General features: G+C 43.5%; 2 protein-coding genes across 4 annotated transcripts; both read left to right on the forward strand.

Annotated features, from left to right (window-relative positions):
- Positions 1–532: 532 nt before the first annotated feature.
- On the forward strand, positions 533–3,218 carry APOA4 (apolipoprotein A4). Its single transcript, XM_036743934.1, has 3 exons — positions 533–564; positions 1,143–1,316; positions 2,063–3,218. Exons 1-3 carry the CDS (start codon positions 533–535, stop codon positions 2,973–2,975), a joined length of 1,119 nt encoding a protein of 372 aa, XP_036599829.1. The 3' UTR covers positions 2,976–3,218.
- Positions 3,219–20,933: 17,715 nt separating this feature from the next.
- On the forward strand, positions 20,934–25,165 carry APOA5 (apolipoprotein A5). 3 transcript variants are annotated; one of them, XM_036744244.1, is made up of 4 exons: positions 20,934–20,992; positions 21,535–21,585; positions 22,544–22,655; positions 23,376–25,165. In XM_036744244.1, exons 1-4 carry the CDS (start codon positions 20,968–20,970, stop codon positions 24,337–24,339), a joined length of 1,152 nt encoding a protein of 383 aa, XP_036600139.1. In that variant the 5' UTR covers positions 20,934–20,967; the 3' UTR covers positions 24,340–25,165. The 3 variants fall into 3 exon arrangements, with proteins under 3 accessions (XP_036600139.1, XP_036600140.1, XP_036600141.1); XM_036744245.1 differs by having other exon boundaries at positions 20,974–21,053; XM_036744246.1 differs by having other exon boundaries at positions 20,991–21,004.
- Positions 25,166–27,284: the final 2,119 nt, after the last annotated feature.

Here is a 27,284-nt window from a genome sequence, read left to right on the forward strand (position 1 = left end):
GATAGGTTAAGCATCAGAGGTCTCAGGTTGAGGGTGGGGGTGGGATTGGTGATGGGGTCTCTCTTTTTCTACATTCAGGAGTGAGAGAATGGACTCTGTCCTTGATATGCTTGGCCAGGACCCCAAAGCTCCTCATGGGTGGGACTCTAATTCTCTCCTTAGAATTTAGGGACTTCCTGAGGCTCTAACTCTTCTCCATCCACTCTATTCCTTCTATTTTTCCACCTTGGGCCTTTGGGAGGATAAGGGCTTATCTAGACCCCTCTCCAAACCACAGGATTGATAACTTCCACATTGTGGGGCCACAAAAGTCCAAGCAGTTTCCCAGGAATGTGTCACCTTGTAGCGTGGAGTTACCAGATGGGGGAGGGGATCCTGGAGTCAGGTAAAAAAGCTGGGGCCAGATTGAAAGGCAGGACAGGTAGGTGAGTCCTTCCTCTGGCTCTGGCTCTCCTCTATCCTAGAACTTTGGCTGGTGAAATATTCCGCTGGAGGTGGGGGAGGGACTCAGGTGCCATGGAGCTTGGCAAGAATGGAGGATATGGGAGGGGGAGGCCTTAGAAGGTAGGAAGGGATCAAGGTGGACCTCACTCAACCTTTATCTCTCTCACAGGATCCAGTGCTGTGGGACTTAGCTCAGACTTGGCACAGAGGCCAAGATGTTTCTCAAGGCTATGACACTCTCTCTGGCCTTTGTGGCTAACACAGGTGACTTCAGACCCAAATGGGACCATAGATTCTGAACTGAGCTTGGAATAAAGAAGAAGGCCTGCTAAGGTGAGAGAGGAAGGTTGGGAATTCCTCATCCTCATTTGATTCTGATGGGGCTGGTATGGTTGCCAGGAATGTTGGAAGGGGGTTTTGGGTGGGGAGAGGTTGAAAGACAGGGTGTAAGTACTCCTATTCCACTCTCATGTTAATCTAGGTCGTAGTCTCAATAGAGGGATTATTTACATTGGGTATACATGTAATTTACATACTGTTCACTGTTCATTTCATGTTAAAACTAGAGACATATCTCTGGTCCCAGCTTTTTCCCTGCCCAGGCCCCGCCCCAATCCCTTCTCCTCCCTCCCTACATCAGAATGGGCAAAGCCCCGCCCAGAAAAATAACTGGTTGAATCGACCTCTGTTCAATCCAGTCCGGACCATGTAACTGATGCAAGGGGCCGGCCTCTGCGTGAACCTTGGTACTTAGCTTCTGTCCTTCCCCTTCCCCAGGCGTCCAGGCTGACATGCAGCCTAACCAAGTATGCCAACAAGCTGGGCACTGATGCCAAGGATACCGTAGAGTCTGAGTTCAACCAACAGCTCAAGTATGAGGGTGTGGCCTGGGGGGGGTGGTGATGGAGCAGGAAGAGGCTGGGCCCTCGGCACAGGAAGCCATCCCAGGAGGCTGGCTTGGGTCCTTTGGGAGGCCCTAAAGCTGGCCTGGAGGAGGCTCCTAACTGAGTTTTTAGATGGGAGTTAGGGAACCACAAGAGCACAGATTTACAGCTGGATATTTGGGGGACACTTCTGACCTTTGGGGATAAAGCTGAAAGAAGGCAACTACCATGCTGCCTGGGCCACTAAGATAGCGCAGACCTCGATTCACTCCATCACCAGCCCCTTCCGTCCCCATTCACATACGTATGACTAGCCTAGGCCCGTACTGGAAGCGATTCCATCCTGGTAGGACTTGTTAGAGTTGGTGCTCTGCTGGCAAAGCCTGGGAGATCCCAGGGTCACCCCAGATCGTGATGAGGTGCCAGTGAATTTTAGTAAAGGACTATTTGGTAATATAATAATACATATAACATAGTATGATATTGTAAAATATAATATATAATATGATACATTACACTATTTATTATTATAATGCAATGTTATATTATATATATATTATGATACAACATATTCTATTTTACATGCTGTTCATTATTCATTTCATGTTAAGACTAGGGAAATGTCTCTGGCCCCAGCTTTATATAAATATATATAACTATATAATACACTAATAGCGACCTTCTTCTTCTCCTCCTCCTCCTCCTTCTTCTTTTCTCCTTCTTCCCTTGGGCAGCAGCCTTCTTCAAGATAAATCCGGGGAAGTCAGCGCACAGGCCGATGATCTGAAGGAGAAACTAGTGCCCTTTGCCATGGAATTGCCGTGCTGTCTAGTCCAGGACTCAGAAAACCTCAAGGAGCAGATCCGGAGGGAGTTGGAGGAGCTGAGGCTCCAGCTCCAGCCCAATTCCGAACAAGTGTGCCAGAAGATGAATGAGAATGTGCAGGCCCTGAAGCAGTGCCTGGGGCCCTGCACTAACGAGCTCCAAAACAGTCTCAACGAAAATGCAGAGCAACTCCGCCAGCAGCTGGCCCCCCTTTCCTGCCAACTGGAGGCAGCCATGAAGGAGAACATGAACTGTGTTCAGATGGCCCTGGCCCCCTTCGCCTGTGAGTTCAAGAACAAGGTCGACCAACAAGTGGACAAGATGAGATGCCAGCTCACCCCCTACGCGGACCAGCTCCAGGACAAGATCGATAAGCACATTGCGGAGCTTCAGAAGACCCTCACGCCCTTTGCCAAGGGTGCCCAGGAGCAGCTCAATCGCCAGATCGAATGTCTGGCCTTCCAGATGAAAAAGAATGTGGATCAGCTGAGGACCAAGATCTCGGACAACACAGAAGACCTGAAGCAGAAGCTGACGCCCTTTGCCGAGGAGATAAAGGGGAAGAAGCCCCAAAGCTCAGAGGAATTGCAACAGTCCTTGACCAGACTGAGTGGACAGGTGGACCAGCAGATCGATGAGTTCCGCAAGAATATGGGGCCCTTTGGGGAGTGCTTCAACAAGGCCTTGATTCAGCTTCTGGAAGAACTCAAGCAGAAACTGGAGCAGCCCCGTGCTTGTGGGGTGGAGGACCACCTGAGCCTATTAGAGAAGGACCTGAGGGACAAAGTCAACTCCTTCTTCTGCAACCTCAAGCAGACCTAGGACAAGATGCCCTTTTTCTCTAAGCCCTAGAACCTCAGCATCTGAGCAGTCTTTCTCAGCTCTTCTTAGATCACCACCCCCTCCTGACTTTAGATCTCAGACCAGGGTTCTCTGTCCATCCATCCACCAGTCCACCTAGTCACACACAGCAAGTGTAGCCCTGGGAATGACGCTGTGGTGAAAAGTAGCATTTATGATCCTTGCTGAATAAAATGTTAAAAAAAAACCCCAACTATCACGTGTATTGGTCAGTTTTGTTGAATTCTTTTCTCGCTCTTTTTAAATGCTTTGTTAGAATAACAACAGCTAGCATTTCTATAGGGCTCTTTGCAAAGTGATTTGTGGCATGTTATCTCATTAAAGCCTCAAATAACCCTTGAAGGGAGGTGCTATTTATTTTTATTCCCATTTTTGCAGATGAGGAAACTGAGGGGAGGCCAAGAGAACTTTAGTGACTTGTGTGAGGCTGTATTTGAACTCAAATCCTCCTGTTGCCAATCAAGTCTATTAAAACACCTCCCTGACTACATATAAGGGATGGTTCTCCAGAAGAGCAGAGAAGGAGGGATACATGGAGAAGTTTAAATGTTATAAAAAATAAAAGATATCAGGAAAATTTTATTTTAAAAACAAGCAAAAACAAACAACTATCCTAGCCTGACTTCAGTGTTTCTCAGTCATGGGAAGGAAGGAAAAAGAAGACAGTACTGAGACTCATTTAGGAAAAATAGCCGTGGGGTGTGTGTGTGTGTGTGTGTGTGTGTGTGTGTGTGTGTGTGTGTGTGAAAGTGAGAATATGGTGGGATTAGAGGGATGCACATGTGCCTTAAATGAGGTGGCAGAAAAAGGACCCAGAAATTCTATTGTTCTCTCTTCTGTGTGTGTTTCTGTTCTTTTCCTAGTCCTGATTGCTAGAGACTCACTGTTTTTTGTTAAAACTTTTATTTTTAATAGAATAAAACAAACATTTCCATAACATAGTACAATAAAAAAATGATTGCACATGAAACTGCAAATCTGCTATGCACACCTTACTATTCCTTTCAAATATACAACAAAATTATCATGTACTTTTTTTTTCTTCCTAGAGATGACTACCATTAGGCACAAATAAGTATATATAGATATATATGTGTGTATATATGTATGTATATATTGCTCTATACACGCTTTTATTTATCAGTTCTTTCTCTTGATGCACATAGCATCGAGCATTTCATATGTCCTTTATCATTAACTTGGGTATTTATAATAGTCAAAATAACTTATTGGCTCAAAGTCGTTCTTAAAAGGGAAATGACAGCCCTAACATGAGATATCCAGGCAGTGTGGAGACTAGAGCTTGGGTGTTCTGATTGATACTCAACCCAGGCCTCTTTCCCTTACCTGAATTATTCTGGGAGAAAATGAAGATCCTACCAGCCCTGGTAATGTTACCGGCCCAGACCTACCCCAAGCTGAATTTCCAAGTCTCTCTGATCAATATCCAGGCCACTTGAGAAGCCTGTCAATAGCCAGTAACTTTTCTCTGGGCCTTACTTAGCCAAAGGTGATGATTGTTCCCATCTTTGGCTTATCTGAATTTACTTGTAAAATTCCCCTTTTAGTCCTGCTAGGCTCTTTGGGGTTCATCCCCCTAAAGAAGCAGGCTTTCCTCACACTCGAGAGATTGGTGCCTCCCTCATGGCTGGTCTGGCAGTATGGGTAGTATGAGCTCTCATATAACTATTAAATGCCTGCCATATGAAGGCAGCACTGTGGCAGAGAGAGTTGATGGAGTGGAGAAGAGAGAAATGGAAGCCAGCTATCGGTGTGGCAGTCATGACTGGTCTAGATGAAACGTTACACAAAATGTACCCTAGAGTTGCAGACAGGAGGACTTTTGAAACTTGGAGGAGAGGATATCAACTCATCTGCCTAAGGGAATTAAGGGGCCCCATTAGCACCCACTGTTAATTCTCAGGGCTAATGCCTCTCAGTCTAGAGGCATTGGCATGAGTCTAACTCAGCACTCCATGCTGGCCTCTCATTTTCACTCATAAAAGGACTTCAAGAATTAAGGGCAGCAAGACGGCCCAGTCTGGATGGCAGATTAGTCATAGGATGCTAGGTCTCAAGCTGGAAGGGCCTCAGAGGCCAGCTGTCCTACCCGGCCTCATCTTCTAGAAGGAGAGCCTGAAGTGCACAGATACTAACTTTCCCAAGGTCACATAAATAATAATTATCAGAGGTGGGGTGTGATAACAGATGCTCTGAACTGAGAGTAAGGTGCTCTTTCCATTGTGTACACCTCTAGAATGACAGAGCCAGGGGCCATCTTGGGGGCTGGGAGCCCACTTCTTTTCTCCTTGAGTTCATATGTCAGAGGTCACTTCTGAGGACTCTTTCAGCTCTGAGATTCTGTGAGCCACATTTAACTGGATGTAGAGAGCAGAAGGGCCTGAAGGCTAGAGTAGAGCAAATGGGTGTTTGGACTAGATGGTCTATAAGGACCTTTCTCCTCCTAAATCCTTTGATTGATACTAAATGAACAATTCTCCCTCCTTATCAAAGGTCATAACAAGGTGGCCGGTGAATAGAACTGAACCACTACGGTGGTGGAAAGCATCTTAGAGGTCCTCTTTTCTAGGGGAAACTGAGGCCAAGACAATTGAAGAACAAGGTCACATAGCAGGTAAGTGGTTGAACAGGGATCATGAACCCAAAGCCTATTACTCTAAATTCAAAATTATTTCCACTGTATCACAATGCTTACTTTATATTTTCTGGTGATTGCTGATCCTAAATGTCACCAGTGGGGATGGATGCCCTCTAAAAATCTTCTTTATGTTTGTTTTATAATACCAAAGTAGTTTAAGCATGTGTAACACAATCACAGTCTCCGAGTTGGAAGGGACCATAGTGGCAGCTAGGTGTGGCAGAAGCTAGAGCCCAGAGCTTGGAATCAGGAAGATGAGCTCAGATACTTATTAGCTATGTGACTCAGAGGGAGTCATTCAACCTCCAAATTTTCTCATCTGTAAAATGGGGATAATAACAGCATCTATCTCCCAGGGTTGTTGTGAGGATCAAATGAGACATATTTGTAAAGCCTTCTGTAGATGCTAGCTATTGTTATTAAGATCATTAATCACCTCTACCTGACAAGTGGTCATCTAGCTTTTCCTTGAAGACCCAGAACGAGAGGGAGCTCGCTATTTCCAAAGGCATCCTCTTCTGCTTTTGGATAGCTTTTCAAGTATAGGATGTTTTTCTTTATGTTGAGCCAAAATTTGCCCCTCTTCAGCCTCTATCCAGTGCTCCCAGTTCTGTACTCTGAGGCCAAGGAGAACAGACTAATCCCTTTTCCACATAACAGCCTTTCCAATACTTGCTATCAAGTTGATTATCTATGTACATAATCCCCTACAAGAATAAGGAGAGAAGTGTTCCCTCACAATCCTTGCTCAGTCCAAACAAACATCTTTAGATAGCTCCTCCATAGCCCACCCAGCATGAGATCAAGCATAACCCAAAGACGTCAGGCCCCAAACTTGCCCCTGGTGACAACTATCATAGGATGATTTAGAGCCATAAGTACCTTAGAAACTCCTAGGCCATTCTCCTCATTATACAGATGAGAAAACTAAGACTCAGAGATGAAGGACCTGCCCAAGGTGACTCATTAAGTAGAAGCAGGATTGGAATCCAGGTCTTCCAACTTTAAATGTAGTAGTCCTTGTCCTCCATAGCCGACTTGGACTCTATTCTTTTGGAGGCTTCCAATTATTTTCCTCCAACTTCCAGCCCTCTCTAGAATCTAAAGCAAGCAACTCTACTGCATACAATTGTCATTTAAATGACTGCTGAATTAAGTTGGTGTGGGTCCTGTCATTGCCAGAGTCTAGGGCATCACTGATCCCTTCTCCATACCAGCCTGGCCCAGAGAAAAGTTCATTTTCACTCATAAAAGGACTTGAAGAATTAAGGGCAGCAAGACGGCCCAGTCTGGATGGCAGATTAGTCATAGGATGCTAGGTTTCAAGCTGGAAGGGCCTCAGAGGCCAGCTGTCCCACCCGGGCCCCATCTTCCAGAAGGAGAGCCTGAAGTGCACAGACACTAACTAACTTTCCCAAGGTCACATAAATAATAATTATCAGAGGTGGGGTGTGATAACAGATGCTCTGAACTGAGAGTAAGGTGCTCTTTCCATTGTGTACACCTCTAGAATGACAGAGCCAGGGGCCATCTTGGGGGCTGGGAGCCCACTTCATTTCTCCTTGAGTTCACATGTCAGAGGTCACTTCTGAGGACTCTTTCAGCTCTGAGATTCTGTGAGCCACATTCAGTGACTTTTAACTAGATGTAGAGAGCAGAAGGGCCTGAAGGCTAGATGAGAGCAAATGTCTTAATTTTCTGAACCTATAGCCCAGTGACTAATTCCTGGTAAATTCTAAAATGTATTATTATTTTTTAAATTAAATTAAATTCTTTTTGTTACATTGTAAGTACCAAACTATCCCCCTCCTTCCCTCTCTCCCCACCCCACCCCAGAGAAGGCCACCATTACACACACACACACACACATACACACACATACACACATACACATACATGCAGACACACACATATATACACACATATATGTACATATATTATATATATGGCGTATACCACATATATATGTATGTATTATAAATGTATATGTGTGTATGTGTAAAACCAAAGTGAACATACTTCTATTTATCAGTTATTTCTCTGAAGGGCTAAAATATATTATCAAAAGGATAGTTAACATCTAGAAGAGGAAGCAATTGTCAAAAAGAATTGGTCAAACCAGACTTACACCACTTCCTTTCTTGACAGTGAACTCACTAGACTGGTATATCATGGGCATATCATAGTTATCACGTACCTGGATTCTAGCAAAGCATTTGACAAAGTCTTTTCTGCTACTGCTCCAAAATAAAAATGAGATTATAGGCCAGATTGAATAATTAGGGAGATTTGGAACAAAATGAATGCTGGGCCCCAAGATGATCCATTAATGGTTCAGTGATAATGTGGGACTGCAGGACCATACAACACAAAGGGTTTGGAATCATTTGGGTTTGAATCCGGTCACTGTCACTTTCTACCTATGTGACTCTGGCCAAGTCTCACTTCACTGCTCTGGACTTTGGTTTCCTCAACTGTGAAATGAAGAATTTGGATTGATGACCTCTGAGATCCTTCCTACTCCTAAATACACAATCCTATGGAAAGTGGAATGCCACAAGGATTTGTGTTTGGTCCTGTCTGGCATGTCTCTCTGTCTCTCTCTGTCAATCTGTCTCTGTCTCCCTGTCTCTCTCTCTCTCTCTGTACACATATATATATGGATAGATAAATATAGATATATATAGACACACACACACATAAAACAATGACATATAAAGGTATAGATAGCATACTTATTAAATTTGCAGGTGATGCAAATCTTTGAAAGATAGCTCACATTTTTTTATCACTTTTTTCTGGCTCTACAAAATAATTCTTTGGTATTGGCACTGACACTGAATAAGTAAATTATTAGTGTAGTACTGAATAAATAAATTAATTTAGGCAGTACTTTTTATTTTCATTATATTGGCCCAGCCTACTCTTGAGCAAACAATATTTCTCTAATTACTCTGATCTGTATTTGTGTGAAGAGCCTTTTAATGGTATTCATACAATTCCTGTATTCTCAAGTATCTTATCCTGTCCATAGTTATTTCAAATGAAATTTCTTTTTTTCTCTCTTCCTGCTGGGTTTTGTGGGAGATACGTAAAAATACTGATGGTTTATATGGGTTTATTTTAGATTCTGCAACTTTGCTGTAGTTGTTAATTGTTTTGGTTGGTCTTCTTAGCTAATTTTCTGGGGTACTCTAAGTAAACCATCATATCATCTGCAAAAAGTAAGCTTTGTTTCTTCATTGCCTGTATTTATTCTTTCAACTTCTTTTTCTTTTCTTATTGCTATAGCTAGTACTTGTAGTAAAATACTGAATAGAAATGGTGATAATGGACAGCTTTGTTTCACCTCTGATTTTATTGGAAAAGCTCATAGATAGCTAACACTTTGGATGACAAAGTTAATATCCAAAGAAACTCCAAGATATTAGAACATTGGGCAGAATGTAGCAATGAAAGTAAAATCGTTTACTTGGGTTATATGACAGGAGTAATAAATACTAGAGTCCACAACTTGTCAGTTAGACTAGCTTTTTCCTCTGAATAAGCCAGGGAAGCTGTCCCCAAAATTTCATTGGTCCGGGGGGCTAAAGCCTGAGCTGTTGATGGAGCTTTCTGGTTGCCTAAGGAGACAAAAGATGCCAACCCATAAAGGAATAAGCATCCCACAGACTTGGCAGATATCCTGCTGCTATATCACCACACCTTGCTGATGCTTACTAGGGAGATGAGGGCAGCTACTTCTACCTGAATCAGTATGGTATCCTTTCGGAGTGTCCTTTCTATGCCATGTCTAAGTAAAGTTGTTTTTGTTCACTTTGAGTGGAGTAGAAATATATCACTTTGTTCCAATCTCGAACTTCAACTATGGGAACAACCTGAGTCAGGCCCGGCTTATCACGTGTTAAAAGAATCAGCTTCACAGAAACTCGATGGGAAATCCATTCAGCTGCCAAAGCGATTTTCCTAAAGCACCGGCTGTTCCCCATGCCTGGAATGCTCCTCCTCTGCCTGGCTCCCCTGGCTTCTTTTAAGTCTCAACTAAAATCCCACCTTCTACAGTTAGGAAGCCTTTCCCAATCCTTCTAAATTCTAGTGCCTTCTCTCTGTGAATCGTTTCCTGTTGATTCTGTACCCAGCTTGTTTGTATATGTTTGCCCATTAGATGGTGAGCTCTTTGAAGGCATAGACTGTCTTTTTGCCTTCCTTTGTTTCCCCAGCACTTTGTACACGCCTGGCACATAGCAGACCCTTAATGAATGCTGATTGACTGACTTAGTCAATTTTGGATAGTAGCTGGTATGATAAAGATTAGCACTTTCAGTTCCCCTTTATGTATGGTCTTCCCCCATTAAAATGTAAGATTCTTGAAGGCAGGGACTGTCTTGCTTGTTTGCATATACTATATCTCCAGCTCTTGGTATTGTGCCTGGCCATAGCAAGTGTTAAATAATAAAATTTACCTATCTATATCAATTACAGATGCTGGGGATATCTGTTTGGAGAAGAGAAGACTTAGAGGAGACATGATAGCTGTCTTCAAGCGTCTGAAGGGCTGTCATTTGGAAGAGGGATTTGCCTTATTCTGTGTGGCCCTGGAGGGCATGGCAGAGGCGACTCAGGTTCAGGATAAGGAAGTCTTCCTAACTATATTAGTTGCCCCAATGTGGAATGAGCAGACTCAGAGGGAAGTCTTCAAGGTGGTCTTTTGATGGGCTGTATTTGATGATCTTCCCAAGCCCCTTCCACCGAACTCTCAAGTTCTATGATTCTGTGAACTGACCAGATTTAGGGTGCTACTCACCCAGAAGCTGTTTGCTATGAGAAAGAGCCCCAATAAAACCAATGGAATGGGAGGTAGGGCAGATTTTTTTTCTCCAGAATACCTGTGGTTTCTTGTTGCTGGAGAGGGACAAGTAACAGTCAGGGGCCAAGAATCTAGGGCTAGAAGGCCTAGAAGAGACCCTAGATACAATCTGGTACAAACCTCTCACTATACAGAAGAGGAAAATAAAACCTAGAGAGGTAAAGAGACAAAAATCCTAGAGGTAGTAAATAGCAGTAAAATCCGAAGAATACCAAGGGAATCAATGAAAAAAAACCATGAAAGAAGGTAGCCTAACTGTACCAGATCTCAAAATTTATTACAAAGTGGTAGTCATCAAAACAATCTGACAGTGGCTAAGAAATAGAGTGAGGGACCAGTCGAATAGATCAGGTACTTGGTACACAGTAGTAAATTGCCATAGTAATCTAGCATTTGACAAACTCAAAGATCCAAGATTTGGGGACAAGAAATCACTATTTGACAAAAATTGTTGGGAAAACTAGAAAGCAGTTTGGCAGAAACTTAGGTATAGATCATCTCACACTGTATACTAAGATAAAGTCAAAATGGGTACATGATTTAGACATAAAGAGACATAAGTAAATCAGAGGAGCATGGAGCATCTTGTGAGATTTATGGATAAGGCAAGAATTTATGACTAAACAAGAGACAGAGCATTATAAGATGTAAAATAGATAATTTTGATTACATCAAATTAAAAAGTTTTTGCACAAACAAAACCAATGCAGTCAAGATTAGAAGGAAAGTAGGAAAGTTGGAAAAATTTTTAACAGCAAGTTTCTCTGATAAAGGCCTCATTTCTCAAATATATAGAGAACTGAGCTAAATTTATAAGAATATGAGTCATTCCCTAATCAAGAAATGGTCAAAAGAGAAACAGGCAGTTTTCAGAAGCAGAAGTCAAAGTTATGTATAGTTATATTAAAAAAAGATCTAAATCACTATTAATTAGAGAAACGCAAATTAAAACAACTCTGAGGTTTTGGCTAATTGGCTAATATGACAGAAAAGAAAAATGAGAAATATTGGCGAGGATGTGGACAAACTGGGACACTAATGCACTGTTGGTGGAATTGTAAACTGATCCAACCATTTTGGAGAACAATTTTGAACTATACCCAAAGGGCTGTAAAACTGGGCATACCCCTTGACCTAGTAATACCACTGCTGGGTCTGTATCTCAAAGAGATCAAAGAAAAAGGAAAAGAACCTATATGTACAAAAATGTTTATAGTAACTCTTTTTGTGGTAGCAAAGAATTGGAAATTGAGGGGAATAGGAAATTGGGGAATGACAACAAGTTGTGGTACATGATTGTGATGGAATACTATTGTGATACAAGAAATGAACGGGATGCTTTCCAAAAAAACCTGGGAAAACTCACATGAACTGATGCAAAGTGAAATGAGCAGAACCAGGAGAACATCGTACACAACAAAAACAGCATTGTATGATGATCAACTGAATGACTCAGCTGTTCTCAGCAACACAATGATCCAAGACAATTCCGAAGGACTTATAATGAAAAATGCTACCCATATCCAGAGAAAGAACTGATGGAGTCTGAACACAGAATGAAGCATACTTTTCTTACTTTATTATTCTTGTTTTTTAAGGTCTGCATTTTCTTTTGCAATATGACTAATATGGAAATGTTTTACATGACTACCCATATATAACCTATATCAAATTGCTTGCTTTCTTAAGGAGAGGGAAGGAGAGAGAATTTGGAACTCAAAATTTTTTTAAATGAACATTAAATATTTTTGTTTCCATGGAATTGAGAAAAAACAAAAATTAAACAAAAAAAAAAGAATTACAGTTATCAAAAACACATTTTTAAACAGATTTACAGACCTCAGGTTAAAAATTCCTGCCAGATTAAGCCTCTCTTGTTGAAAATTCCAAACTAGCGATATTTGTTTCCTATGGCATGGTTTAGCTTGCGATGCTATAGTATCTGGTATAGTATTATGGTGCTATAGTATCTCTGTCTTTGTTTTCAGTTCATTTGAGGGTGAAATGAAGTAGGACAACCCACAAAGATGGTTGGGATCCCCAAGTGTACACTCCAAGCATTTTGGATAAGCAGAGAGTTTGATTACACCACTTGCTTTTTAAAATTAAATTATTTTAATTAAAAAAAAATTCCAACCCAAGTCATCTGACTTCAAGACCTGGGTTTTCCTAGGTACCTTTAGCCAGGGCTTGGAACTCAGTGTTCTCTTGTCTTTCTATGGTTGTACTGTGCTTCCAAGGGAGGGGAGGATCCCCACAATGACCAATCCCAGGAAGAGAAACATGCAAGTTGCTTATCAAAGGAGTCCATGGCCTGAGATGATAACGACATGATGATCGGGCAGGGAGGACCCGACTGCTTTGAGGAGTTTGAGTCTAGAGGGTGACCCTGATGCATACACTAATTATCTGAGTCACAGTCACAGGGGAATGAGGATAGAGAAAACAATCAGGGGCATTGCTTACTCAAGCCACATTTATGCATCAGTGTTTTACAAACATAATCTCATCTGATCCTCCTAACAGCCCCATGAGGTATACTGTGGGTATCATCATCCCTATAAGGAAAGGGAGGGTCAGAGAGACTAAGGGACTTGCCTGTGGCCACACAGGAGGTATTGCGCAGAGGTGTGGTGGAGACCCAGGTCTCTCCTGATTCCTGCCGCTCCATCAGAATTCGAGACCACAGTGATTGTTACTAGAAGGTATTAGCATGATAAGAACATCTCATCTTTAAGTGACGTTTTATGATCTACAGAGCACTTTGACACATGTAAGTGTGCATGTTTTCACTTCATGTCATTTCACTAGTACAGTATCATCCCCATTTTACAGGTGAGCAGACTGAGGCTCAATAACCATAACTGCGGCTTCATAATCATAACTTCCATTTTTATCATGCTTTGAAGTTCATAGAGGTGAAGCGTAGCTTGTTGGATAGAGTACTGGACCTAGAGTCAGGAAGTCCTGGGTTCAGATCTAACTGTCACCAGCTCTACCTTAGGCAGGTCACAAAGTCGGTCACAAGCTTTGCAGGCAGGTAGAGGAAGCTCCCAGGTTGACGAAATCCCAAGTCCTCGTTGCATTGACCTATCCAGGTTTACAAAGCATTTGCTTCACAGTCACCTACGATGGGGTAACAGGGTAAATATTTTCTTTTGGTTTGGAGCTATCCTCTCATTGGTGTGGGAGCTCTCAGTGAGGAAACTCCCTCTATCTAATGAGAACAGCAGCCATTCTGAAATTAAGCGTCTGGGGACACGAAGTGACTTGCCAGGTGTCACTCATCGAGTATAGGACCCGAACCTGGATCTTTCTTTCTCAGACGACAGCTCTTCCGCCATTATGCTGTATTACCTATCAAATATCGATATTCCCGATTTGTTAGGATTTAGAAACTGATCTCTCGAGATGTTAAATGATTTGCCCACAGCCATGCAATTTGTACTTAGCAGAGTCCCAATGTCAAATCCAGGTCTACCGACTCCAAGACTAGGACCGGCTAATGACCTGAATGGATGGGATGAAAAGGGCGTGTTAAGTCCTTATTATGTACAAATCACTTTGTGAAACGCTGGGAATGCAAACATAGGAAAGCAAGCCAGTCCTTGCTGTCAAGGTGCTCACACTCAGCTGCAAGTCAGATGGAAAGGCCGTGTGGCCCTTTGAGGGAATCCACAGAGCATGTGGCAAGGCATCTTTTTGAATAACTTGCCCATAATCAGTGAAGGAGCTTGAATTCAAACCTAGGTTTCCTCTACCTCCTTTCTATTCTGCCCGTGGATATAAGGCCACCAGCGACTGTTTCCCATCATAGGCATCTGTGGAGTGGATGGCTCAGCTTATTTGTTTTTATTTATCAAAGTAGAAAAGAGTGGCGCCATGTGGAAAGGTGGCCACAGCACTAGGGCAGAGGCCAGAGCCCAGAGCCCCAAGCCCCAAAGTCATGAAGAGCTCAAGGCCAGGTGGATTTGGACCTGACACAGAGGATACAGAGGGCAGGGCAGGGAAACTGATAGAGGGTGGAGTTTATATGGGTGGGGGTGGGGGTGGGTTTGGACTCTACTCTAGGGTGTGGGTGTGGAGGGGTGGTATGGACAACACTCTCTAGGCTTGGCTGCCCTTTCCCCTTCAGGATATCGTTCTTGAGGTCATGACTACAGTCACCCTGCTTTCCCGGAATTTATTAGACAACCAGCTTCAAAAATAGAGAGGAGATGGGGGGAGCCAGACCTATGCTGGCCATTAGAGATGTCTCAGGTGTGGTTGCAAAGCAGGCTTCCTCCCTGGCATTCCTCCTTTTAAGGGCCTCTTTCTGGCAGTTATCATTTGAAGAACATAGCCCTTCTGTATTTCCTGGGCCTCTCCTGGCAATAAATCCACTTGAAACATACCCTTGGAACTATTTTTTTTTAAGAGCATGAGAATCTATGAAGCTATAGACTCTGTAATTAGGAATCACAAGAATCAGCTGTAGCCATGCTGAAGACAAATTCAGTTGTATAAGGGGAGAGAAAGCAGGGAAGCCCCACAGTGGCTCAAAGGACCATCTAGCCTCTTCATGCCCCAGGACAGGGGTTCTTAACTTTTTTTTTTTTGTCATGGACTTCTTTGGTATTCTGGTGAAACCTATGGACCCTTCCTTAGACTATTTTTTTAATGAATATGATAAAATACGTAGGATTTCAAAAGGTACTAATTATATTAAAATGAAGAGGAAATTTTTTCATATTCAAATTCATGGACCTCCTGAAATCTATCACGGACTTGGTGGACCTCAGATAAGAATTGCTGACTTAGGGGGTTGCTAGAATTTCAAAGAGCCCTTACTAAACCCTACTTCTGGGTTAATGGAAAAGGCATCTAGAGAGAGGGGCATTGAAGTGATAGTACCCCAGAAGGGCGGCAGCCCAGGGGCTATCGGGCTAGATCTGAGGAAGAGGTAAGGTGCTTTGTAGAAGGAAGCATACAATTTGTAAATAATAGAGCTTTGTTTCAAACCCAGGTTTTCTGACTCTGAAGTCAGGGTTGGTTAGTGACTCAAATGGATGAATGGATGAAAAATCATATATTTAGTGCCTATTATATACAGAGCACTGTGCCAAAGGGCTGAGGATACAAACAGAAAAGCATTCTTCCTCCCCTTGGCAACCATGGGCTAGTTAGGGTTCTTGATCAAGTCAGATTTAGAAGTCTAAGGCTCTATTAATTCTGGATGTGTCTGGTCCAGCACAAAACAATAGTGTTAGACATTATCTGCTGCCGTGAGATAGAAAGAACACTGGACTCCAAGCCAGGAGACCTGGGTTTGTGTCCCAGCTCTGCCAACCCACTATGGTACTGAGTAAGTCATTTCTATTTTCTGGGTCTATTTCTCCATCCCTCACAGGGGGATCATAATGCCCGTCTTACCTTTCAGGGCTATTATGAGGACCAAATTAAAAATGTTCTGGGTGTGTTTGATCACCATAATCTGCTATGTGAACACTTGCTATTACTAATATTATTGATACAAAAAAACTTTCATTAGGGTTGTGATAAGGAAAGTGCTTTGAAAACTTATAGAAATGTGACATAAATTCATCAATAAACATTTATTAAGCACCTACTATGTGTCAGGCACTGTGCTATGTTCTGGGGATATAAAAAGAGGGAAAAGACAGTCCCTGCCCTCAAGGAACTTACATCATCATCATCGTCATCATCATCATCCAATCTAATACTACCTTCATGATTCAGATAAGGAAAGTGAGTCCCAGAGAGATAAAATTACTTGCCCAAAGAGACACCAAAAGTTAGTGATGGAGCTGGGTCTTCTCACTCCCATTCGAATGTGTTTTGGGGTGTGTAGGGTATTCAGGGAGAACAAGCACTTCTGATGTGAGGGCTTGCCAAGCCCTTTTCAAGGGTGCATTGGTGTCTGCCTGTCCCTCCAACTCTCACCTGTGGCCCCAAGAAGCTGTAGCATTCACAGTAGCCACACTCTGGTCAGCAGATGAGCTAACCTGGGTTGAGGGTAATTGACAGGCCTCAAACCTATTGGTGAATTAGGGGGATGTTACTCCAAGCACGCAAAGACTTCTTATGGCAGAATGGGCGGATGAGAACAATTTGTTCCAATAGCAGCTGAAGCATGTGGTGTGGAGCATTTAAGCTTGGTCAGACATTGAAGACGCCAAGGTCATCCATTTCATCTCAGGCCATTGCCAGTCATCTTGACTTTCGTCTTGCCACTGGACTTTGATGACTATGGAGAGAGAATGATGCTGACAACTTTGTGCCTTATTTAAGTCTAATTCATGAGCAAGTCATCACCCTGTTATGTCAATGGTCCTCTTGGAGAACAAAGGATGAGAACACACTAAAGTGTTTTACACTACTACTTCCCTTCTTTCATGGCTTTCTCTTTGACCTGGAAACTCTGGAGTTTTAAAATATTCCTGAAAGTTTTCATTTTGTAGTTTTTTTTTTTACAGGAGATGACCAGTGGGTTCTTTCTACTTCCACCATCTCTGGTTCTAAGAGATCTAGGCAATTTCTTTTATGATCTCTTGAAATATGATGTCTAGGTTCTTTTTGGTTATGACTTTCAGATTGTCCAGTGATTCTTGGGTTATCTCTCCTTGATCTATTTTCCAGGTAAGCTATATTTGCTATGGGATATATTACATTTCCTTCTATTCTTTTAGTCTTTTGACCTTGTTTTAATATTTATTGATATTTCATGGAGTTGTTAGCTTCCATTTAGTTAATTTTGATTTTCAGGGAATTTTTTCCTTGGGTATGACTTTGTACCTCTTGTTCCAAGTGGTTGATTTCCTTTCCATTTCTTTCTTCCATAACTCTCACTTCTTTTCCTATTTTTTTCTATAACATTCTCATTTCTTTTTAAAAAATAACTCTTTAGCTCTTTTTAAAATTCTTGCTTTATTTCTTCCTGGAATTCTTGTTGAACTTGTGTCAATGCTATATTTTTCTTTGATGTTTTGTTTGTAGATTTTGGAGTCAAGCTCTTCTTTTGGGTTTGTGTTTTGAGCTTCCCTGTCACCATAATATCTTGTTATCATGTGATTCTTTTTTTTTTTTTGTTTGCTCCTTATTACAACCTACTTCTTGTCTTTGGAGTTCATGTTAGGGCCAGGCTTTGCCCACTTCTGTGGAGAATGTCGGGGCTGAGCTTTTGTCCTTTTGGGACCTTCTGCTACTTTCCTGGGGTATTGAGTGTTGTGCTATTCCAGGATCTTAGGGATAGTTTGGACTAAGGACCTTCAAGCTTTCAGTGCTTCTAAAGTGCTAAAGATTATGGGCTCATTGCTCTTTTGGTCTGAACTCATAAAGTTCCTGACCTGGGTTTGGATCTGAGCAACCTGCCTTGGGCTTGTCTCTGAGTGGAAGTTCCAATAGACTACTGCTACACTCAACTATGATCAGCTAAATGGAAAGTTCTGTAGGTTCAGAGTGACAGATCTACAGGCTCTATAGATTCCTGAAAATGGTCTGAGATTCCTGTCCTGGTTCTTCCACTGTAGGCTTGGGCTGGAGGCTAAAACATAGTCCTTGCTCTGCTCCTGGGGTTAGAGCCACACAGCTACCTTTTGCCTCTGAACTTGCTCCTTGCTTGGTACATAACCTAGGGACCACTCCTCATCCTGGCATGCCACACTTAGGCACGGGTGCCCTTCTTATTCTGCCCTGGATCTATGACCCAGAACTGGTCATGAGCAACCAGTTGGCATCTATTTTGACACCCTGCACTAGTTTTGCTCTGGTACTTCCTGTCCTGGTTCACAGCTTTGGTCCTCTTTCAGTCCCTGAGTGCTGGAGCAATTTGCTTGGCCTTGTGCTTCTGGTTAGACCCGGTAACCAGTGTCCAAAGACCTCTCTATCTCCTTGTGCCAAGCTGGGCTAGAAAAATTGCTGCAATTTTTTTCTTGGATTTCTTCACCAGGACTCAGTCTGATATATTTTCTAGATTGCTGTAGAGGAGTTGTGTTGAGGGAGCTAGGCTATACTTCTTCCCCTTACTCCACCATCTTGGTTCCCCTTCTATGACTTTCTGAGAAGCTTACATTCTTCCTTACTCCCCATGAAGGCTAAAATTCCCTCTCTTGGCTACCCAAATAGCAGAGTCACTGGAGATTTGTATCGCAGTTCCACATTTATAGGGTGCCAAGTTTAGTGGGTTCTGACAGCATGGGCAATCTCTTCAGCTGTATTTTTTAAAAAATCAGAGGACCTAGTTAGCAAGATTAATTAGTTAAAATAGGAAGCTACCATGTGTTAGCTTGGGATGAGCTCCTTTCCCACTCTTCTTTGACTCCTGTGTGGACTCCTCTCCAGGAGATGCTTCCCACTGCAGTCCCAACACGTGTGCTCTCCTATCCCAGAATGACGTTCAGCACATCAGCAGCTTCAAATGAAGGAGTGCTCAGTATGTGGTTTGTAGTACTTGCCATGGGCACAAAAATTCATGAGTAGAGACGTGCCAAACAAAGCTGGTTCCTGGTTTCCACATCCTACTGGAGACCTAGCTTTCCCTGGCTCTCAAGACAGCATGTCTATTTATAAGATTTTAGAGCTGGAAGGGACATTATAGGTTCAACTACTTTATTTTACAGATGAAGAAACTGAGCCCTAGAGAAGTGAAGTGTCTGACTCAAGGTCATTGGGCAGATCCAGGATTTGAAGCCAGATCTTTTGGCCCCCCCAAACTAGCATCCTTTCCAGGTCAAGGAGCCAGCCACTCAGTCCCGAGCTCCCTTCTTGATTCCTGCCAGCTACACAGTGAAAGACTCAATTCAACTCAAGTACCTATGCTATTCAAGGCTTTGTTAAGCTGTTAAGCCACAAAGATGTAGTCTCTGTCATTAAAGAGCTTATAGCTTACAGAGACATAGGATACAAAGAACTACAATACAAGACCCAACAAGACGAGTTCAATACTAAGTGCTGGGAGAGGTTCATTAGGTAGTGCCCCAAATCAGACTAACACTGAAATTAAACCAAACTGGATGGTCTAGAAGTGATTTACCAAGATCACATAGCTGCTGACAGCCAGAGATATGATTTAGATTTACTATTAATTCTCCTGGAATTCATCTTCTGGCTGAGAAGCTTAGATCCTCTCCTTTATGGTGTTGCCTTCTTGCTCTTTGCGGTGCCTAGCCTATAGAAGTACCTACATTTCTTTTCCTTTATAATTATCCTTTGTTTCTTACTGGAATGTCTTTCATCTATTTCTTTTCCCTCAGAGACCTGATCTAAGACAGAGATAGATCTTGGCTTACCCAAACACATTCTGTCATTTTCAGTCATGTCTTACTGTTCATGACCCCATTTGAGGTTTTCTGGGCAAAGATACTGGAGTGGTTTGCCATTTTATTGTTCAGTTCATTTTACAGATGAGAAAACTGAGGCAAGCAGGGTTAAGTGACTTGCCCAGGGTCACACAGCTTGTGTCTGAAACTAGATTTGAACTCAAGTCCTCCTGCCTCCAAACCCAGTGCTCTATCCACTGCATCACCTAGCTGCCCCTCTCCCTTCCTTGTCACTTTAAGCAGGTGACTAAACCTTTTTGATTGTCAGATTCCCCCATCAGTCAAGTTTAGGTAGGGAAAGGCTGGGGTAGAGGGGGTTGAGTGGGAGGAGGGAGAAGATACCCATCCTTATATAAATCTAAGGCATTACTGAGGCTAGGAGCATGGGGCTGGAGAGTCCCTGGCCATGGTGTCTTCCTGGTAGAGGCTCTGTGGGTGGAGTTCGGCTTTCATTTTGTGGGGCTTGGATTTTGCTTCTGCTCTGGCAGCTTAAAGTCATAATTCCCATCTCAAATGTTGAACTCTCTTCTCATCAGAAAGTCTGTCACCTGGCCCCTGGCTTCCCATGCTTGTTCTGGGATCATTTCACAAAGGAGAAAGGACTTTTAACTCTATACATTCTTGGCCTTCCTTGCCATGCTTGCTGGGGCTAGAGGGGAGGAGGGGGATAATTTGTCACTTGTTTGTTCTAGGGACACAGTGACTTAGTCTGTTGAGTAAGACTAGGGTCTGGGTACAGCATGTATGCTGAGTGGGACGTCATTAGGGAAGGTTAAAGGTCCTAGGATTTAGAGAAACTAGGTAGGGAGCTTAGTCCTTGCCCTGACTGAAAATTTCCATGATGTGTCTTTTCCCTAAAACAGACATCCCAGAGAGAATAAGGGTTGGTGCCAATTAACCTCAAAGAAGCTGGGGTTATGGAAATGGGCCATAGAACAAGCGCCAGTTCATCTCTGGGCAGAGTCAACTCTAGCACCTTGCATGGGTGGCAGGTGAGTGCTGGACAGTAGTTGAGGTCATTCTTCTTTAGACCTCCACGTGGTGTTTGCCTGAAGCAGCTGTTGCCAAAGGCACAGGTCACTGGGATATAAAACTGAATGCTTGCTCCTTATGCCCAGAACTGGTATTTTGGCAGGTGAGAGGGAAGGTTGGTGTCCCGGCATCTTAGGAGAGAACAGTCAAGGCAGATGGTTATGGTAAAGAAATGGGGGCAAGAACCAGGAAATTGGGCCCCAAGTATTTTCTTCCCTTTCCTCATGCCTCAGCTTCTCCATCTGTGAAATGGGAGGCTGGGTAAGACGATAGATGAGTAAATGGCACACGTAGAGGCCTAGCTTTCTATCTAGGCCTATTTCTTTTCTTGGGGCTCTTGCCTATGGTAGTGTATTTTACAAAGTGAATCTTTTCTGTGTCGATAAGACATCGGGACATCTTCATCTCTGGGAAAAACCCTCTTCCTTTCCATCATCTGTTCATGATGTTCTCCTCCTAGAACCTTAGCTTTGGAATGGGAATTAGGAAGAAATTCCATGTCCTGTGCCCCTGGGAAGGGTTACAAAGAGCTCTAGGGCTAAGTCATCTTGAAGGTCCCTTTCTGCTCTGACATTCAATGATTCTTAGTTCCCTCCCCACCCCCACTCCCCCTTTCTGACTCCATTTACTTTTCCTCCTTCTCAGGGTGGATCATGGCAGTGATAACAACAGTCTTGGTTCTGGCTCTCCTCTCAGGTGGGTGCTCCTTTCTCTGACGACAATGATGAGGGGAGGTACATTTGGGGTACTAGGCTCAGGTGCCTCCTTTCCTCCTCTGCCCCCGGCCCCCCAGCTGCTAGGCTACCCCTTCTCCAAATTACCTTGTATTAACTTTGTATCTATAGTCTGTATATTCTCATGTGTCTCTCCTACTAGAATGTAAATTCCTTGAGAGCAAGGACTCTTTCACTTCTGTCTTTTTATCCTCTAGGTTTAAAGACTCATTCATAGGGAGTCTTAATAAATGCTTATTGGGTGGTTGATATACCAGACTGTAAGCTCCTTGAGGGCAGGGACCATCTTTTGCCTCTTTTTTTATCCCCAGCACTTAACGCAGTGCTTTGAAATAATCTTTTGTCTTCTTTGTTGTATGCCTTACATAAGTTGTGTGTGTCTCTGTGTGTGTGTGTGTGTGTGTGTGTGTGTGTGTTTTATTTCCCCTACTAGACTGAACACTCCTTGAGGGTAGGGGCCATGTCTTCGAATCTCTCTAGCTCCTGAACATAGTAGATACCTGAACTAAGTTAAAATGAATCAAATCATTGAACATGTACCTGTGAGGATACAAGGAGAGATCCCAAGTGTGAGTTTTTGGCTCCTAGGCCTGGAATGAACATTGGTTGAAAATCAGATCTGGTTTCAAATCCTGACTCTGCCACTTATTGGCTCTATGACCTTGGGCCAATCACTTCCCATGATCTACACTTCAGTTTCCTTCTCTGGGTTGGACCAGACCTCTAAGTTCCCTTCCAGCAGGAGATTTTATGAATGTGGCCTCATTCTCTTCTCTCTTTCTCTTCCTGCCCTAGCAACTCTCCCTCCCTCCCCAGGACTTCAAGGGAGGCTAGACCTCTGTGGAAGAAGGGATGATGTTAAGGCATCCTTGCTATGTCCCCTCCTCCCTCACCCATCTTCAATTCCACTTTCTCCACAGTGTCAACAACAGCAAAGGAGCACAAAGGCTTCTGGGAATACTTCAGCCAGAGCGGCCAGGAGAAGGGCCGGATAGAACAGATGGAGCAGCAGAAGCTCAGCAAGGAGTTCCTGTGAGTGACCAGGGCTAGGAGCTCTAAGAAGTTAGGGTCAGATGGCAGAGGAGGGGGAGGAGGAAAGGGAGCCCCTGTAGCCACATTGAAGAGCCCTCAATGGTATAACTGATCATTGTTTCTCGTCTTGCCCACTTCCACTGACGGTTGATTCTCAACCTGTTCTCCACTCTTGAGCACCCCAACTTAAGCCTAGTGAATGATCTAGTTTTCTCTGTCATCCTTCTCTCACCACTCTACCCCAGTGCCTAGACTTGGACCAATCACATTACAGGTGTTAAAGACTCAGTTCTCTGGGGCTGAGATATTATTCAGCCCAGACCATCCAACCTTCCCTTCCCCACTAGACCCAGTGTAATAATGTTGGCCTCCACGGTTCAAGGAGTTGAACAACCAGTCTCTCTGTCTGTCCCAGATCATCAGCAGCTATGACAGTAAGAAGGAAAGAAAAAGGACAAGCTCAGAGGGCTGTGGCATGTGTTTATACGTATATGTTTATACATCTGTATGTGCTCTCCAAAAAACATCAGACTGGGGAGTCTGAAAAGGGTCAGATTGGTTCTGGAGCCAACTTATTTTTCTGCTCAATATCATGGTCTCCCTGGGCGGGACAGATGAACTGGATCCTAGGGGACAGAGGTCAGGTATATGTATATATGTTAGGAAAACCCAGAAAACTAGCAGTCTGGACCAGTATATGTTTATATCCCTCCTCCCCAGGAACCTGAAAGCCAACATTGAACAAGACCTCAGTAATGTGGACACTTTCTTGGAGAAGCTAGAGCCCTTGGCTGGACAGGGAAAACATCCTTTGCTTTTTTTGGACTCAAAGGAGCTGCAGCACCAACTACACAAGGAGTTGGAGGAGGTGAGGACCAGGCTGGCCCCTTACACCCAAGAGGTCCAACAGCGTGTGGGCTGGAATCTGGAGGGCTTGAGGAGGCAGCTCCAACCCTATACAGTGGAGTTGATGGAGCGACTGGCCCTAGGGGTTCAGGAACTGCAGGAGCAGCTGAAAATGGTTGGGGAGGACACCAAGAACCAATTGCTGGGGGGTATGAATGAGGCCCGGGATCTGCTTCAGAAATTTCAGGACCAAGTGGCTCATCATACAGGGAGGGTAAAAGCACTGTTCCACCCTTATGCTGAGAGGCTGGTGACAGGAATTGGGCAGCATGTTCAGGAACTGCATAGAAATGTGGCTCCACATGCTGCCACCAGCCCAGCTCGCCTCAGCCACTATATCCAGGCTCTGTCAAAAAAGCTGACCCTTAAAGCCCAGGCCCTGCACACCCGCATCCAGGACAACTTGGACCAGTTACGGGATGAGCTCACTGCCTATGCCGGGGCCAGGGAGGATGAGGATGTGGGAGGGTTAGGGCAAGATTCCCAGCTGTCCTCAGAGGAACTGACAAAGGAGGTACAGCAGCGGCTGGAGGCCTTTCGTCTTGATACCTTCCAGGAGATTGCTGATTTCACTAGAGCCATTGACCGTGAAACAGAGGAATTACAACAGCAGCTGGCTCCACCTCCCTCTGCCCATAATGCCTTCTCTCCAGAGCAGCAGGGGGATAATGGGGACAGGAAGGTGCTGGGAGAGCTAAGATCTCGCCTTGATGCTCTTTGGGAAGACATTCATTATAATCTCCAAGATCAGGGTCATGGCCTGTCTGGGACTCCCTAAAGACCTTCCCTAGGCTCCAGGACCTTTTGCTCCATCTCTTCCTCTAAGGAGGCCTCAAACCCAAGTCTCCAGCACCCACTCAGTTGTCAATAATCCCTTTGTTGGGACCAAAGGTGGCTAACTCTAAGCAAGACACAGACACATCCTAATGTCTGAGGCTCTGGCCTCAGACTAGAAAGTTGCCCTCACCTATGGGATCAGCATCCTTTTGTCTGGTTCTCTGATCTATTTCAATTGCCAGGTTTGGCAAACCCATGTTTTCCATCTCCCCACTTATGAATCAGGAGTGATGTCTCAGCCAAGGGAGCAGAGTTACAAAGGCTACTTGAAGATTTCTGCTTAGCTGCAAGCTTGCTTGCTAAGCCTGTGGTTCATGGGTGTTGCTTAAGTGGGATCATCTTAGATCAGGGTGCTTGCCTCTAGACAGCTTCTAGTCACTGCTGGTCCATAGGGCTGACTTGATGCCTTTAATGAAAGTTGATGCTGTATGGGGAACTGAAGAGAGAAGAGAATGTATGTGTGTGTGTATGTGTACATGTGCATGTGCGTGTGCATGTGTGTGTGTGTGTGTGTGTGTGTGTGTATTTGTGTATGTATGTATATGAGCCCTGTTGGGTTTGAAGCTGATCAGCAAGGGCCTTGTTCCTGTACATAAAAGGACCCGGGATATTTCAAAGACATCTGAAGCTGGACTTCTGTCACTGAGGCCCTGCTAGGCTGCCTGGGACTAGGTAACTTGTTGAGTTACAAACTGTATGCCCTCTTCATGATATAAACTTATTTTTTTTCGTGTTGTGAGTTTTGTTAATATATGAATGCACTGAAATCAACTGTTTCTCCTCTTCTCTTCTCATCCCCTCTTACTCCTAGGATCATAAATTTATTTATTTATTTTTAATAGTTATTTTTTAAAAATTTTCCCCAGTTACACATAGAAACAATTTGTAACATTCATTTTAAAAACTTTGAGTTCCAAATTCTCTCCCTTCCTCCCTCCCCACTCCCTCTCAATGAGAAGGCAAGCAGTTCAATATAGGTTATACATGTGTAGTCATGCAAAATATATCCATAATACTAGGATTGTAAATTTAGTGTGGAAAAGATATTAGAGGATAAACTAATGCAACTCTCTCATTTTATAGATAAGGCAACTGAGGCCTAGAGAATTGTGACTGGCTTTGGCAATGGCCAGCTAGTAAGTGGTAAAGCAGGGATTCTGAGCCCAAATCCAGTGCTCTTCCTATAGCACCATAATGCTTCTCATGCTTCCCCCAGAGCCCTTTCTATATCAGAGTGGTCTGACACAGCCTGGAAAAACTTCTGGCTGGACTATCAGGGCCTTCAGTCTTGACTGAAACCATCTCTTTTCTTCCAGCTGTTCATTGTGGTTATTTTCAATAAAATCCTATTAGTGAATGAAAAAAGCCTTTACTAGGTGATTACCACACCCCAAGCACTGTGCTAAGACTTGATATCACTTTATATCAATCAAGTCAACAGCCCTCCAAGAGTTGCTGTACTCCCTGGACATTGATGCTAGGGCTGCTGTTGAATGAAAGCAGCATCTGCCATCGCTGCTCTCCTCAGCAACATATACTGTCAGTCTTCCCATACCCTGACTGCATCTTGTGCCACTTTCAGTAACTGTCCCCTCTTTATCCACCTAGTCCTTGCGCTTCCCTCTCAACATCCTTAAGTCCTTATGTGTCACAGAACTAGAGATTACAAGAGATTAGAGGCTATTTCACACCTGTTCCCATCCCTCATTATATAGACGAACCAACTGAAGCCCAGAGAGGGAAAGTGCTTAATGTCACCTAGCTAGTTAATGTGGATGAGCTCTAACTAGAACCCAGGTCTCTATCCTGGTGCTCTAAAAAGTCACATCGCACCTTCTCAAGACGCTCTTCAAATCCTGCTCCCAGCTTCTGCTCAAGACCATCATTGTGGTCCTTATAGATCAACTTGAAAGCAGTTATACTGGTGGAGGGGAGCAAAGATGTAGATACCACCTCCAACTTCCTTTTCCTCAGAGCAAAAGCATCCAAGGCTTTTTTTTTTTTAAATATGATACAATATAAAAATTTTATGTGTTTGGGACATATGAATAATTTATTTATTTTTATTCTTGGACCAGATCTGGGATTTCATTGGTGGAACTTCCAGGCAGGAGATTCCCTCTACTGATACAGAATGGGAACAGGAATATTCTACAAATATTTATATAACTATTAATTGATCCAGGCCTGCTAGTATGCCACCTGGTGGCACTTGGTTACTACAGTAGGTGCAGTTAGGTGCATTAGGCATATTGACCTACTAATTCATTTGGGGAAGCTAGTTAAGCAAAACATTTTGAAAATTTTACTGACAGTTTTTGATGAGCCACACTAGAGGATAAAGTGATTGGACCTTACATTCCATTTCTGATTCTTTTATTTCAGACTGGATTCTTCCATGTATCAGTACCTAGGGGCTTTTGGCTCCCACAAGAAACTTGTTGACCATCCCTTCAAACTAAACTTTACCCCAGAGAATCTGGACTTAGCCACTTTCAACAGCACCCACTAAGGGCCCTTGCGTGTAGAGAGTACACAAGGGAGATGTTATCTGCTATTGAGAGGCAGCGAGGTATGTGTAGTGGGTAAGGTAATGGATTTGGTGTCAAGAAGACCTAGGTTGGGGCAGCTAGGTGGCGCAGTGAGTAGAGCACTGGCTCTGGAGTCAGGAGGACCTGAGTTCAAATATGGTCTCAGATACTTGACACATATACTAGCTGTGTGACCTTGGGCAAGTCACTTAACCCCAATTGCCCTGCTCCCCCCCCCCAAAAAAGAAGAAGACCTAGGTTGGAATCTTGCTTCACGCACTTACTAGCTGTGTAACCAGGGGCAAGGGCTAGCTTCTTATTTTCAGTTTCTTCATCAATCAATCAATCGATTAAC

Source organism: Trichosurus vulpecula, chromosome 2 (assembly GCF_011100635.1).
Source record: "Trichosurus vulpecula isolate mTriVul1 chromosome 2, mTriVul1.pri, whole genome shotgun sequence".
NCBI lineage: Eukaryota > Metazoa > Chordata > Mammalia > Diprotodontia > Phalangeridae > Trichosurus > Trichosurus vulpecula.